General features: G+C 37.1%; 1 protein-coding gene across 4 annotated transcripts in view; it reads right to left on the bottom strand.

Moving 5' to 3' along the window:
* CHM (CHM Rab escort protein) overlaps positions 1 to 13,493 on the bottom strand; it is a 252,612-nt gene that overhangs the window by 145,749 nt on the left and 93,370 nt on the right. For 2 of the 4 annotated variants that reach the window (XM_040467662.1, XM_040467664.1), the window contains exons 6-9: positions 11,394 to 11,510; positions 10,763 to 10,883; positions 9,359 to 9,584; positions 8,426 to 8,458 (exon numbers count right to left, since the gene is read on the bottom strand). In XM_040467662.1, coding sequence (XP_040323596.1) covers positions 8,426 to 8,458; positions 9,359 to 9,584; positions 10,763 to 10,883; positions 11,394 to 11,510 — 497 coding nt within the window. The remainder of the gene's footprint in view (positions 1 to 8,425; positions 8,459 to 9,358; positions 9,585 to 10,762; positions 10,884 to 11,393; positions 11,511 to 13,493) is intronic. The other 2 variants (XM_040467663.1, XM_040467665.1) reach the window with 1 other exon arrangement.

Genomic DNA, 13,493 nt, shown 5'->3' with positions numbered 1-13,493 from the left:
GTCCCAAAAATAAATAAAAACGTTGAAGAAAAAAAAAATTTAAAAACTTAAGTTAGAGATCAATTTGTGTTCCACAATTTCCTGAGGTAGATCTTGATCTATTTGATTTTCCACATTCAATACTCAAAAAATGTCACTTGAGTATGAACACCTAGTAAAAAGTATTTGGTGGTGTTCATATATGCATGTGTATGCACAATATTTATATTACATGTTAAAAGTTAAAAAAACTCATCCTTTATGTTTCAAGAAACTTACTACATTAAAGGGAAAAAAAGAAATAAAATTTAGGCCACGGAAAGAATGGAAGATTGAATTACCCAGCAAATTATCAGTTAAATACACTCTTTTTACAAAAAACAAGTAACAATCTCTGGGCAGTCTAAGTCTACTTATTAAAAAAGTGAACGGGGTGCCTGGCTGGCTCAGTTGGTTTGGTGTCTGACTCTTGATCTCAGCTCGGGTCATTATCTCACAGTTCGTGAGTGTGAGACTGGCATTGGTCTCTGCCCTGATGGTGCGAAGCATCCTTGGGATTCTGTCTCTCCTTCTGTCCCTTCCCTGCTTGTGTGCACATACTCTCTATCTCAAAATAAATAAACTTTATATATAAACAAAATATAAAAAAATGTAATGTTTGTTTGATCCCGCTGGTACTGCTCAATTTTACAGGTTATCACACAGTATATGAAACCTATTCTGAACTAGAAAATATTTCTAAAGGCTGCTATGTTACCAACCAAGATAACAGAAATAAATTAGAGCTTAAAAAGGACTTTTCTTTGGAAGATATATTGTGAGAGTCTAAAAACATATATACTGCATACATAACCTGTACAGTGTGCCAGAAAAAAATATTAAACAACTAATATATGGTAGGGAAAATTCTATGGCTTCCTATACTAGAAAAATAGATAGATTTCATTGACTTTTCTTCCAAAGTGGTTCAATTTATGACATATTAATGAGTACTAGCTACTACAATATGGTAGGGAAACTTCTATGGCTTCCTATACTAGAAAAATAGATAGATTTCAATGACTTTTCTTCCAAAGTGGTTCAATTTATGACATATTAATGAGTAGTAGCTAGTACAATAAATAAGCTTCATATTCTTTATTCAAAATAATCTACCTATTTAAATTGATAAAAAACTCAAAAAGCATTTATTCATGAACGTGAACTCTAATAGTTAAAATGTTATTCACTTAGAATGCAAGGATAGGACTTGCAAATATCTTTGAATCCTCACATAAATATGCATGCCATTCATAATAGTAGCGTTGATGAGAACCCACTGTAATTAGCTGAGAAATGCTTAAGGGGCTTATATTAAACCAGAATATAGAATGGTAGTTAGAAATCACAGAACAGGTGACACTTCATTCTAGTAACCGGGTGATAAAACGTGCGGGCTATGATGTATAGATGGTAGCAATGTTACTACTTTAGGATATAAACAAAACAATATTTATATGAAATTATAAAGTGTTGTGTAGAGAATCAAATATAAAATTAACTTAATACACCTAAGCTAAGTAAATGCATTTTTATTACAATTCACACATATATATGTGTATGTGTATTAGTGTGTATATATTTTATATATACTTTTACATAGGAAGACTTCAGAGTTACTTTAATTACCAAAGAATCACCCAGAAGTTTAATATGCTACTTCAAACGTAGGAGTTTTTGTTTTGTTTTTAATCAATTATCTATCTACACATATATACATTTAATTATATAATCTCCTGAAAGAATCACTTCAAATTGGAGGGTGAGGTATACTTTTTATAATAAACATTAAATCTGAACTGTATACAGATTTCTGAGACAGGCTCTGCAGAGGATAAAAAGATGTGGAAGACTGGCAACAATTCACTCTGAAAGAGGTTGCAATCATTTTATGGCAAAAATGTCTTCTTTGGAGAGGAGGGAAGATGGCGGCGTAGGAGGACGCTGGACTCACCGCGCGTCCTGCTGATCACTTAGATTCCACCTACACCTGCCTAAATAACCCAGAAAACCGCCAAAGGATTAGCAGAATGGAGTCGCCAGAGCCAAGCACAGACGAGAGGCCCACGGAAGAGGGTAGGGAGGGCGGCGAGGCGGTGCTTGCTCCACGGACTGGCGGGAGGGAGCCGGGGCAGAGGGGCGGCTCGCCGGCCAAGCAGAGCCCCCGAGTCTGGCTACAAAAAGGGGAGGGGCCTGACGGACTGTGTTCCGACAGCAAGCGCGACTTAGCGGCTGGGAGGTCATAAGTTAACAGCTCTGTTGAGAAAGCAGGAAGGCTGGAGGACAAAGGGAAGGAGACCTGCTGAGCCCCCGGAGGACAGAGCTCAGTTTGGTGGGGAACAAAGGCGCTCGCCAGCGCCATCTTCCCCGCCCATCCCCCAGCCAAAATCCCAAAGAGAACCAGTTCCTGCCAGGGAACTTGCTCGCTCCGCGAAAACACCCAACTCTGCGCTTCTGCGGAGCCAAACCTCCGGCAGCGGATCTGACTCCCTGCTGCTGCCACAGGGCCCCTCCTGAAGTGGATCACCTAAGGAGAAGCAAGCTAAGCCTGCCCCTCCTGCCCCTGTGCACCTTGCCTACCCACCCCAGCTAAGACGCCAGATCCCCAGCATCACAAGCCTGGCAGTGTGCAAGTAGCCCAGACAGGCCACCCCACTGCACAGTGAATCCCGCCCCTAGGAGAGAGGAAGAGAAGGCACGCACCAGTCTGACTGTGGCCCCAGCGGTGGGCTGGGGGCAGACATCAGATCTGACTGCGGCTCCGCCCACCAACTCCAGGTATACACCAAAGCCCAGGGGAAGTGCCCTGCAGGTCCTCACCACGCCAGGGACTACCCAAAGTGACCAAGCGGAAGAATTCCCCTCAGAAGAATCTCCAGGAAATAACTGAGGACACCTTTAGATTGAGAGTGAGGGGATGGAGAACTATTTATCATGCTACTGGAAGCCAAAAGAAAGCTGGAGTAGCCATACTTATATCAGACAAACTAGACTTTAAATTAAAGGCTGTAACAAGAGATGAAGAAGGACATTATATAATAGTGACAGGGTCTATCCATCAGGAAGAGCTAACAATTATAAATGTCTATGTGCCGAATACTGGAGCGCCCAAATATATAAAACAATTACTCATATACATAAGCAACCTTATTGAGAGAATGTGGTAATTGCAGGGGACTTTAACACCCCACTTACAGAAATGGATAGATCATCTAGACACACGGTCAATAAAGAAACAAGGGCCCTGAATGAGACATTGGATCAGATGGACTTGACAGATATATTTAGAACTCTGCATCCCAAAGCAACAGAATATACTTTCTTCTCGAGTGCACATGGAACATTCTCCAAGATAGATCATATACTGGGTCACAAAACAGCCCTTCATAAGTTTACAAGATTGAAATCATACCATGCATACTTTCAGACCACAATGCTATGAAGCCTGAAATCAACCACAGAAAAAAGTCTGGAAAACCTCCAAAAGCATGGAGATTAAAGAACACCCTACTAACGAATGAGTGGGTCAACCAGGCAATTAGAGAAGAAATTAAAAAATATATGGAAACAAACGAAAATGAAAATACAACAATCCAAACGCTTTGGGACGCACCGAAGGCAGTCCTGAGAGGAAAATACATTGCAATCCAGGCCTATCTCAAGAAACAAGAAAAATCCCAAATACAGAATCTAACAGCACACCTAAAGGAAACAGAAGCAGAACAGCAAAGGCCGCCTAAACCCAGCAGAAGAAGAGAAATAATAAAGATCAGAGCAGAAATAAACAATATAGAATCTAAAAAAACTGTAGAGCAGATCAATGAAACCAAGAGTTGGTTTTTTGAACAAATAAACAAAATTGACAAACCTCTAGCCAGGCTTCTCAAAAAGAAAAGGGAGATGACCCAAATAGATAAAATCATGAATGAAAATGGAATGATTACAACCAATCCCTCAGAGATACAAACAATTATCAGGGAATACTATGAAAAATTATATGCCAACAAACTGGACAACCTGGAAGAAATGGACAAATTCCTGAACACCCACACTCTTCCAAAACTCAATCAGGAGGAAATAGAAAGCTTGAACGGACCCATAACCAGCGAAGAAATTGAATCGGTTATCAAAAATCTCCCAACAAATAAGAGTCCAGGACCAGATGGCTTCCCAGGGGAGTTCTACCAGACGTTTAAAGCAGAGATAATACCTATCCTTCTCAAGCTATTCCAAGAAATACAAAGGGAAGGAAAACTTCCAGACTCATTCTATGAAGCCAGGATTACTTTGATTCCTAAACCAGACAGAGACCCAGTAAAAAAAGAGAACTACAGGCCAATATCCCTGATGAATATGGATGCCAAAATTCTCAATAAGATACTAGCAAATCGAATTCAACGGCATATAAAAAGAATTATTCACCATGATCAAGTGGGATTCATTCCTGGGATGCAGGGCTGGTTCAACATTCGCAAATCAATCAACATGATACATCACAATAACAAAAAAAAAGAGAAAAACCATATGATCCTGTCAATCGATGCAGAAAAGGCCTTTGACAAAATCCAGCACCCTTTCTTAATAAAAACCCTTGAGAAAGTCGGGATAGAAGGAACATACTTAAAGATCATAAAAGCCATTTATGAAAAGCCCACAGCTAACATCATCCTCAAGGGGGAAAAACTGAGAGCTTTTTCCCTGAGATCAGGAACACGACAGGGATGCCCACTCTCACCGCTGTTGTTTAACATAGTGCTGGAAGTTCTATTTTTTTTTTAATTTTTTTTTCAACGTTTTTATTTATTTTTGGGACAGAGAGAGACAGAGCATGAACGGGGGAGGGGCAGAGAGAGAGGGAGACACAGAATCGGAAACAGGCTCCAGGCTCCGAGCCATCAGCCCAGAGCCTGACGCGGGGCTCGAACTCACGGACCGCGAGATCGTGACCTGGCTGAAGTCAGACGCTTAACCGACTGCGCCACCCAGGCGCCCCTGGAAGTTCTAGCATCAGCAATCAGACAACAAAAGGAAATCAAAGGCATCAAAATTGGCAAAGATGAAGTCAAGCTTTCGCTTTTTGCAGATGACATGATATTATACATGGAAAATCCAATAGACTCCACCAAAAGTCTGCTAGAACTGATACATGAATTCAGCAAAGTTGCAGGATACAAAATCAATGTACAGAAATCAGTTGCATTCTTATACATTAACAATGAAGCAACAGAAAGACAAATAAAGAAACTGATCCCATTCACAATTGCACCAAGAAGCATAAAATATCTAGGAATAAATCTAACCAAAGATGTAAAAGATCTGTATGCTGAAAACTATAGAAAACTTATGAAGGTAATTGAAGAAGATTTAAAGATATGGAAAGACATTCCCTGCTCATGGGTTGGAAGAATAAATATTGTCAAAATGTCAATACTACCCAAAGCTATCTACACTTTCAATGCAATCCCAATCAAAATTGCACCAGCATTCTTCTCGAAACTAGAACAAGCAATCCTAAAATTCATATGGAACCACAAAAGGCCCCGAATAGCCTAAGGAATTTTGAAGAAGAAGACCAAAGCAGGAGGCATCACAATCCCAGACTTTAGCCTCTACTACAAGCTGTCATCATCAAGCCAGCATGGTCTTGGCACAAAAACAGACACATAGACCAATGGAATAGAATAGAAACCCCAGAACTAGACCCACAAACGTATGGCCAACTCATCTTTGACAAAGCAGGAAAGAACATCCAATGGAAAAAAGACAGTCTCTTTAACAAATGGTGCTGGGAGAACTGGACAGCAACATGCAGAAGGTTGAAACTAGACGACTTTCTCACACCATTCACAAAAATAAACTCAAAATGGATAAAGCACCTGAATGTGAGACAGGAAACCATCACAACCTTAGAGGAGAAAGCAGGAAAAGACCTCTCTGACCTCAGCCGTAGCAATCTCTTACTCGACACATCCCCAAAGGCAAGGGAATTAAAAGCAAAAGTGAATTACTGGGACCTTATGAAGATAAAAAGCTTCTGCACAGCAAAGGAAACAACCAACAAAACTAAAAGGCAACCAACGGAATGGGAAAAGATATTTGCAAATGACATATTGGACAAAGGGTTAGTATCCAAAATCTATAAGGAGCTCACCAAACTCCACACCCGAAAAGCAAATAACCCAGTGAAGAAATGGGCAGAAAACATGAATAGACACTTCTCTAAAGAAGACATCCGGATGGCCAACAGGCACATGAAAAGATGCTCAACGTCGCTCCTTATCAGGGAAATACAAATCAAAACCACACTCAGGTATCACCTCACGCCAGTCAGAGTGGCCAAAATGAACAAATCAGGAGACTCTAGATGCTGGAGAGGATGTGGAGAAACGGGAACCCTCTTGCACTGTTGGTGGGAATGCAAATTGGTGCAGCCGCTCTGGAAAGCAGTGTGGAGGTTCCTCAGAAAATTAAAAATAGACCTACCCTATGACCCAGCAATAGCACTGCTAGGAATTTATCCAAGGGACACAGGAGTACTGATGCATAGGGGCACTTGTACCCCAATGTTCATAGCAGCACTCTCAACAATAGCCAAATTATGGAAAGAGCCTAAATGTCCATCAACTGATGAATGGATAAAGAAATGGTGGTTTATTTACACAATGGAATACTACGTGGCAATGAGGAAAAATGAAATATGGCCTTTTGTAGCAACGTGGATGGAACTGGAGAGTGTGATGCTAAGTGAAATAAGCCATACGGAGAAAGACAGACACCATATGGTTTCACTCTTATGTGGATCCTGAGAAACTTAACAGAAACCCATGGGGGAGGGGAAGGAAAAAAAAAGAGGTTAGAGTGGGAGAGAGCCAAAGCATAAGAGACTGTTAAAAACTGAGAACAAACTGAGGGTTGATGGGGGGGTGGGAGGGAGGGGAGGGTGGGTGATGGGTATTCAGGAGGGCACCTTTCGGGATGAGCACTGGGTGTTGTATGGAAACCAATTTGACAATAAATTTCATATTAAAAAAAATAAAATAAAATAAAATTTAAAATAAATCAATCAATAAATAAATTCATCAGGAAGATTAAAGTTATAAATTTATATGATTTTAATAAATTGCCTCAAAATAAATATAAGGTAAAAGCTGATAGAATTATAGGGAGAAACTGACAAATCACAGATTATATTGGGAGATTTCAAAACACTTTATTACTGGTAGACCAAAGGAAAAAAAAACCTCAATAAAATTTGAAAATTACAACTCAAAGCCTGACTTACTAAACTCTAAGACCAGTAATTAGAGAACCCTGAGCCCTAGAACTAAACACATTCTTCTTGAGCACAAATGGTAAAATTATAAAAACTGATGACATACTAAATCATAAAGTTTAAAGTATTAATACTTTAAAACATATTTTCCAGACACAACTTAATTTTCTACAATAAAATTAGATGGTTAGAGAAAAAGGATCCACCAAATCGGCTATTTTAAAACCTCTCTTAACAACTTATGTGTAAATGAAGAAATCATAATAGAAATTAAGGTACTTAGGACTAAAAAATAATGAAAATAATACATAATAACTGTGAAGAGCCAAAACAATAGTTAGAATTTTATCACTTTAAATGCTTATATTAGAAAATAAGGAATAAAAATGTTTAACTCATTGGGTTTCAGCCTAAGAACTGGGAAGGTAGAAAAGAGGAGGGATGAGCTGAAGAAAATCCAAAGAAAACAAAATAAAGGAGATAATAAAGAATGGAAACTAATGAACTAGGAACACAAAGCTATAACAGAAAGAATCAAAAATCCCAAAAGTTGATTCTCTGAAAACATACTAGAGAAAATGTGAAACTTGCTCAAAGTTACATGGCTAATAAATGGAGGAGCCAGAACTTAAATCCAGGTAGTTTGTCTCCACAGCCCAGGTTTTTTTTTTTTTTTTAATTTTTTTAAATGTTTATTTATTTCTGAGACAGAGAGAGACAGAGCATGAGTGGGGGAGGGGCAGAGAGAGAGACACCCAGAATCAGAAGCAGGCCCAAGGCTCTGAGCTGTCAGCACAGAGCCCGACATGGGGCTCCAACTCACAAACCGTTGAGATCATGACCTGAGCCCAGGTCGGTCACTCAACCGACTGAGCCACCCAGGCGCCCCTCCACAGTCCAGGTTTTAAACTATATGCTTCACTACCCTAAAAGTGCTAAGTATAAAAAAGATTGTTATGTTTGACTACATTAATCTCAATGACCTCCATGCAACACATATAACTAAGAAAAGATTAGTATTCAGAATAAAAACTCCTACAAATCAATCAGAAAAACACAATAACCAAATAGACAAAAGGGCAAAACATATGAACATGCATTTCCCCCAAAGAGAAAACATGAATATCCAATAACCTTATGAGGAGACGTTCCACCTCATTAAGTGATCTGGGAAATGCAAAATAAAGGTATAATGAGAAGATATTTTATGTGAGTTAGATTGACAAAAACTTAAAAATCTAATAACAAATGTTGGCAAAATGTAAAGCTATGGAAATTCTTATATACTGCTGGGGGAAGTAAATTGATACAATACTCTGGAGAAAAAGCTGGGTACTATCTTGTATGAACATTCATATATCCCATGACTTAGGAATTCCACTCCTAGATATGCGTGCTAGAGAAATTCTTGAGCATGTATATCCTGAAACACACACAAGGATGTTAATAACAGCAAAAACAAAAACTGGAAACATCCTGTATCCATCAAAAGAAAAACAGAAAAATAAATTATGAAATATTCACAACGGAATACTACATAGCAATGAAAATAACTATAATTATACACAACAAAAATGATGCTTTGAAACATAATATTGAGTGAAATAAGGAATTTACAGTAGAATTCTATTTTATGAAGTTCAAAAACAGGCAAACTGAATATATCGTTTAGACAGGTAGGTAGACCAATATATGGATTTATAAAAGAATAAAACAACAAGTATGTTTGCATATACTAAATCTTGAATAAGTGTCATTTTTGTTTTTAAATTTCCATCTGTGGGGCGCCTGGGTGGCTCACAGTAGGTTAAGCGTCTGACTCTTGATTTTGGCTCACGTCATGACCTCACGGTTCATGAGATAGAGCCCTGCATCAGGCTCTGTGCTGACAATGCAGAGCCTGCTTGGGATTCTCTCTTTCCCTCTCTCTCTGTCCCTCCCTGCTGGTATGTGCTCACTAGCTTGCACTCTCTCTCCAAAATAAATACGCTTTAAAAATAAATAAATCTTCATCTGTTATTGAAGTATTAACTTAAAAAGAAACAAGAGAACCAATGACAGTCTTACCTGCAGAAACACTGAGGAAGTTCTCCTTGACCATATAAAGGAAATAAAAATGGAGTGTTGCCATACCGCCCAAGACAGTGAAGAAAGTTTTTGGTAGCTTTGAGACCATCTATGGTATTGCTGGCTGTCTCTGATGTCATTGCAATTGAATGCAGGAGAAAGTACTGGAGGTTGGGGGTTAATTTTTGAGTTTTTAAATACTCAGAAAATGTAATCTCCTCATAGGCTATGAAAAGATGAAAATTTATCAGTTAAAATCAGAACAAAACTTCAATTTAAAATGACTGCACAAAAGAGATCAAGCCTGTTTAAGACACTTGGCAAAGGACCCAGGTGGTAACATTACATTTTGGACAGAGATCACAGATTTTAGGCCCAGGGCAGGGGGACAGGCTAGAAACAATCTCTCTATCCTGACTGGATTGACGACACAATATTTAAGCTTTAAATGGCGAATCTTTGTTTAGTATTTTACAGATTTAAAAGTAGAAAAACATTCAATCATTCATTAACCATCAAAATAGGGTTCCATAGTTGGCAATGTTACTTTATTATCATTAAAACTGAAGAATAATGTCAATAATTATACTTTGAAATATTAAATATGACAAATGATACATATGACAAATGATATTGGCCAATTTTTTGGTGAAAACAATGAGAGTTGTACTTGATTTTTTGAAAGGTGTATTTTTTACTAAAACTAAGAACAATGAACTATGACTAAAAAGTAATGAAGCTAATTTCTGTGTGGCTAATGGAATCAGTTTTAATGTCTTATACCTCAAAAGATATGAGACCCCTAAAAACTACTCACTTAAAGCAAGAACAGAAAAAAAATGTAATTAATTGGACTGTTAATGGTAGGAAACACAATTCCATGACAAAAGAAAAAAAAAAACAAATTATAAAATTTTACTGAGATGGTTCACACTCCCCATACCATCTAGCCTCTTTTTCTTAATCAGTCAAAATGAATAATTCAATATACCAAGCAAAAGTAATCCTGGGAAAATGAAAAAATACACATTTCTTAACTGATAAAAAAATAATGGAACAATTAAAAGAGAATATCCTCTATGAAGAACCAGTTGACAGCAGTATTTAATTAGCAAGAATAGAAATTAACACCCAGCACAGCATTTACACAATGATTAAAATGTTCTATGGCTATTGAGCACTTCAAATATGGCCAGTCCAACTGAGGAACTGAATTTTAAATTTTATTTAATTTTAATTAATTTCAATTTAAATAGCTACATGTTGGTAATGGCTAACCAACTGGATAGTGGAGAATAAGAATGTACTTTAAAAGAGTAATGAGTGGCTCACTATATCAGAGCAAGCATATTAAAAAAAGAAAGTTCAAATAATTAGAGAACACAATTTAATGGAAAATAATACCTTTATATTCATCAGGATGTTTTTCATACTCCATACAAAATGTAAGAAACTTCATTAGCATTCGCTTTTCTACCATAGTAAGTTGTTTGCTATTAAAGACATCTGCTCTAGAACAAGGAACCTAAAAAACATGATTTTAAGTTAGGAAACTGCTTCCTAGTGATAGAAGTATTCCAAATTACATTTTTTTCCCTTTAACTATAACAAGATCATTATTACCATTCTAGTCAGGCTGTTTCATGTTACTTTCCATCAGTTCTACCGACATCTCTGTTGACCTCAGAGCTAATTAACTTGTGAGCTCTCTTACTTAGTTCTGCCAAGTTCCTCCTTATGCCATTACAAAGCCAATGGCATGTCACCTCTACCTGGGAACAAAGGACAGCTCAAATCTAGCAATAATGCCTGAAATTAACATTTTCTTAACAGAAACATCAGGCTGCAGAATAACTTATGAAAAAATTAACACAAGAAGTTTTAATTGAGTAATTTCTTACTATTTACATTTACCATGCAGGATTGGAATTTGCTACTTTGCCAGGAAAATAATAATCTTATTTGTTTATCCTTCCAAAACAAACCATAATAACTTAAGCTCATACCCAGTTACAATACTTGATCAGCAAAGTACCTGTTCCACTCTTCCTTCTCGAAATGCAAGAATCCTGGTAATATTTTTGAACTCTGCATATCGACTTACATTAGATTTGATTAAAAGATCAATTAGTAATCCTCGAGAATACAGCAGCTGTACAAAGAAAATATTTTACAGTATGAAATAAAAGGTAAAATTGTGGAAAAATTGATAAACACTAAATAGAGATACATAATTTTGTTATATTTTAAAATATTGTTAAAAAGCATTATACTTATTAATATTGGAGTACAGAACACAAATTACAACAGGTTTACAATTGTTTGATTATCTAAAATTCAAAATCCCCAAAAACTCTGGATTATCTGAAATTCAAAACCCAAAAAACTCTGGAATACAATGTTTTTCATAACTAGTTTGGCAACAAAATGACCCAAACTGATATAAGGCTCTTCTCTATTTGCCCCACTTACTGTGAATATTCATATATTTGACTGCAAAAATATTGATAGGTTTAATTATAAAGTGCCTCCTCAGACCCTAAGAATGTCACACATCATATATAGCATATCAACATATGTACTGTATTACTTTCTAAAATAATTTTTTTAATCTAAATAACAGAACATACCATGCCCAAGGGTTTTAAATAAGGGACTGTATCCTTACATAAGGCCAGGTGGTTATTAAAAAGAAACCAGGAGGCCTCCCGGTGGCTCCATTGGTTGAGCATTAGGGTTCATGAGTTGGAGCCCCATATCAGGCTCGCTGCTGTTAGTACAGAGCCCGCTCAGATCCTCTGTCCCCCCTTTCTCTGCCCCTCCCCTGCTCACACCCTCTCTCTCAAAAATTATTAATAATAATAAATTTTAAAAATTAAAAGAAACCAGCTCCCTGGACCTCCTCATCGACCAAAAAGAAAAAGATTGGCTATGTATTGCCACCAAAAGAACTGAATTATAAGGTCCCCCTATAATCCTAGTAGTCTAGATTCATATGAGGTATGTCTTTTTCAAGAAGTGAGAATGATGGTTATTGCCAGCATGCACGTGAAGAATTGATTTAATCTTTCACATGTCTTATAACTGATATCAGAAAGACAAAAACAACTTCAACAGTATTATCTAGCATGTTATAAATTTAACTACATGGTTAATTGCAACAGATTTGGCTATGCCCTACACTGATATACCTTTAAGTGTCTATAATTCAATAAATGTTAAGAATGTAAATGTTACATCTGTAATGGGGGGGGGGGAGGACAATTAGCTTTACTACAAAAAAAAAAAAGGAATTTTGGAAATTAATCCAAACCATTAGTCTTGAGTATCCAAAAGGTCAGTAAAGACTATGTATAACAGTATCACTTAGTGAATTTTTATAAACTATTAGTCCAGCATTGTGCAGAACAAAAGTGACATTGCTTTTTTTTTAAGTAATCCAATTACTCTGAGTAAATACACCATGTTATTTCATTACCTTCAGCCTAATATCCTACACAGCTGATATAGCCCAAGTTTTTAGGAATATATTGCCAAGTCTTAATTCTGTAATTATAATAAAAAAAAAAACCAGGTAATTCAAATACCTAATTTGTTTAAAAACAAATACTTGAAATTCAATGATCCCTCAGTAGTCATAATATTTCACAAATATTAATACATCAAACAAAAGATGTATTTTCACTTAATAAGATCCAATGAAGCTTAAGATTTAATGCCGGGTTTAAAATAATGCATTTATGATTACACTGAAGAGTGAAAACACGTTTTAATTAGTAGTAACAAGTAAGTATGGTATTTAAACCCAAGCCTCTTTTTCACCACTCTTTAAGTGATCTAAAAGAAATTAGTGATGAGAGGTCAAAGAATACCAAGTATCCATTAATTGAAGAATGGATATGGGGTGCCTGGGTGGCTCAGTTGGTTGAGCAACCGACTTCGGCTCAGGTCCTATCTCGCGGTTTGTGAGTTTGAGCCCTGCGTCAGGCTCTGTGCTGACAGCTCAGAGCCTGGAGCCTCCTTCAGATTCTGTGTCTCCCCCTCTCTCTGCCCCTCCCCTGCTCATGCTCTGTGTCTCTCTCTCTCTCTGGATAATAAACGTTAAAAAAAAAACTTAAAAAAATAGAAGAATTGA

This window comes from Herpailurus yagouaroundi, unplaced genomic scaffold (assembly GCF_014898765.1).
Source record: "Herpailurus yagouaroundi ecotype Mexico unplaced genomic scaffold, PumYag 67555, whole genome shotgun sequence".
NCBI classification, from domain to species: domain Eukaryota; kingdom Metazoa; phylum Chordata; class Mammalia; order Carnivora; family Felidae; genus Herpailurus; species Herpailurus yagouaroundi.
The sequence above is the reverse complement of the archived record's forward strand: the minus strand, read 5'-3'. Positions and strand labels throughout refer to the sequence as shown.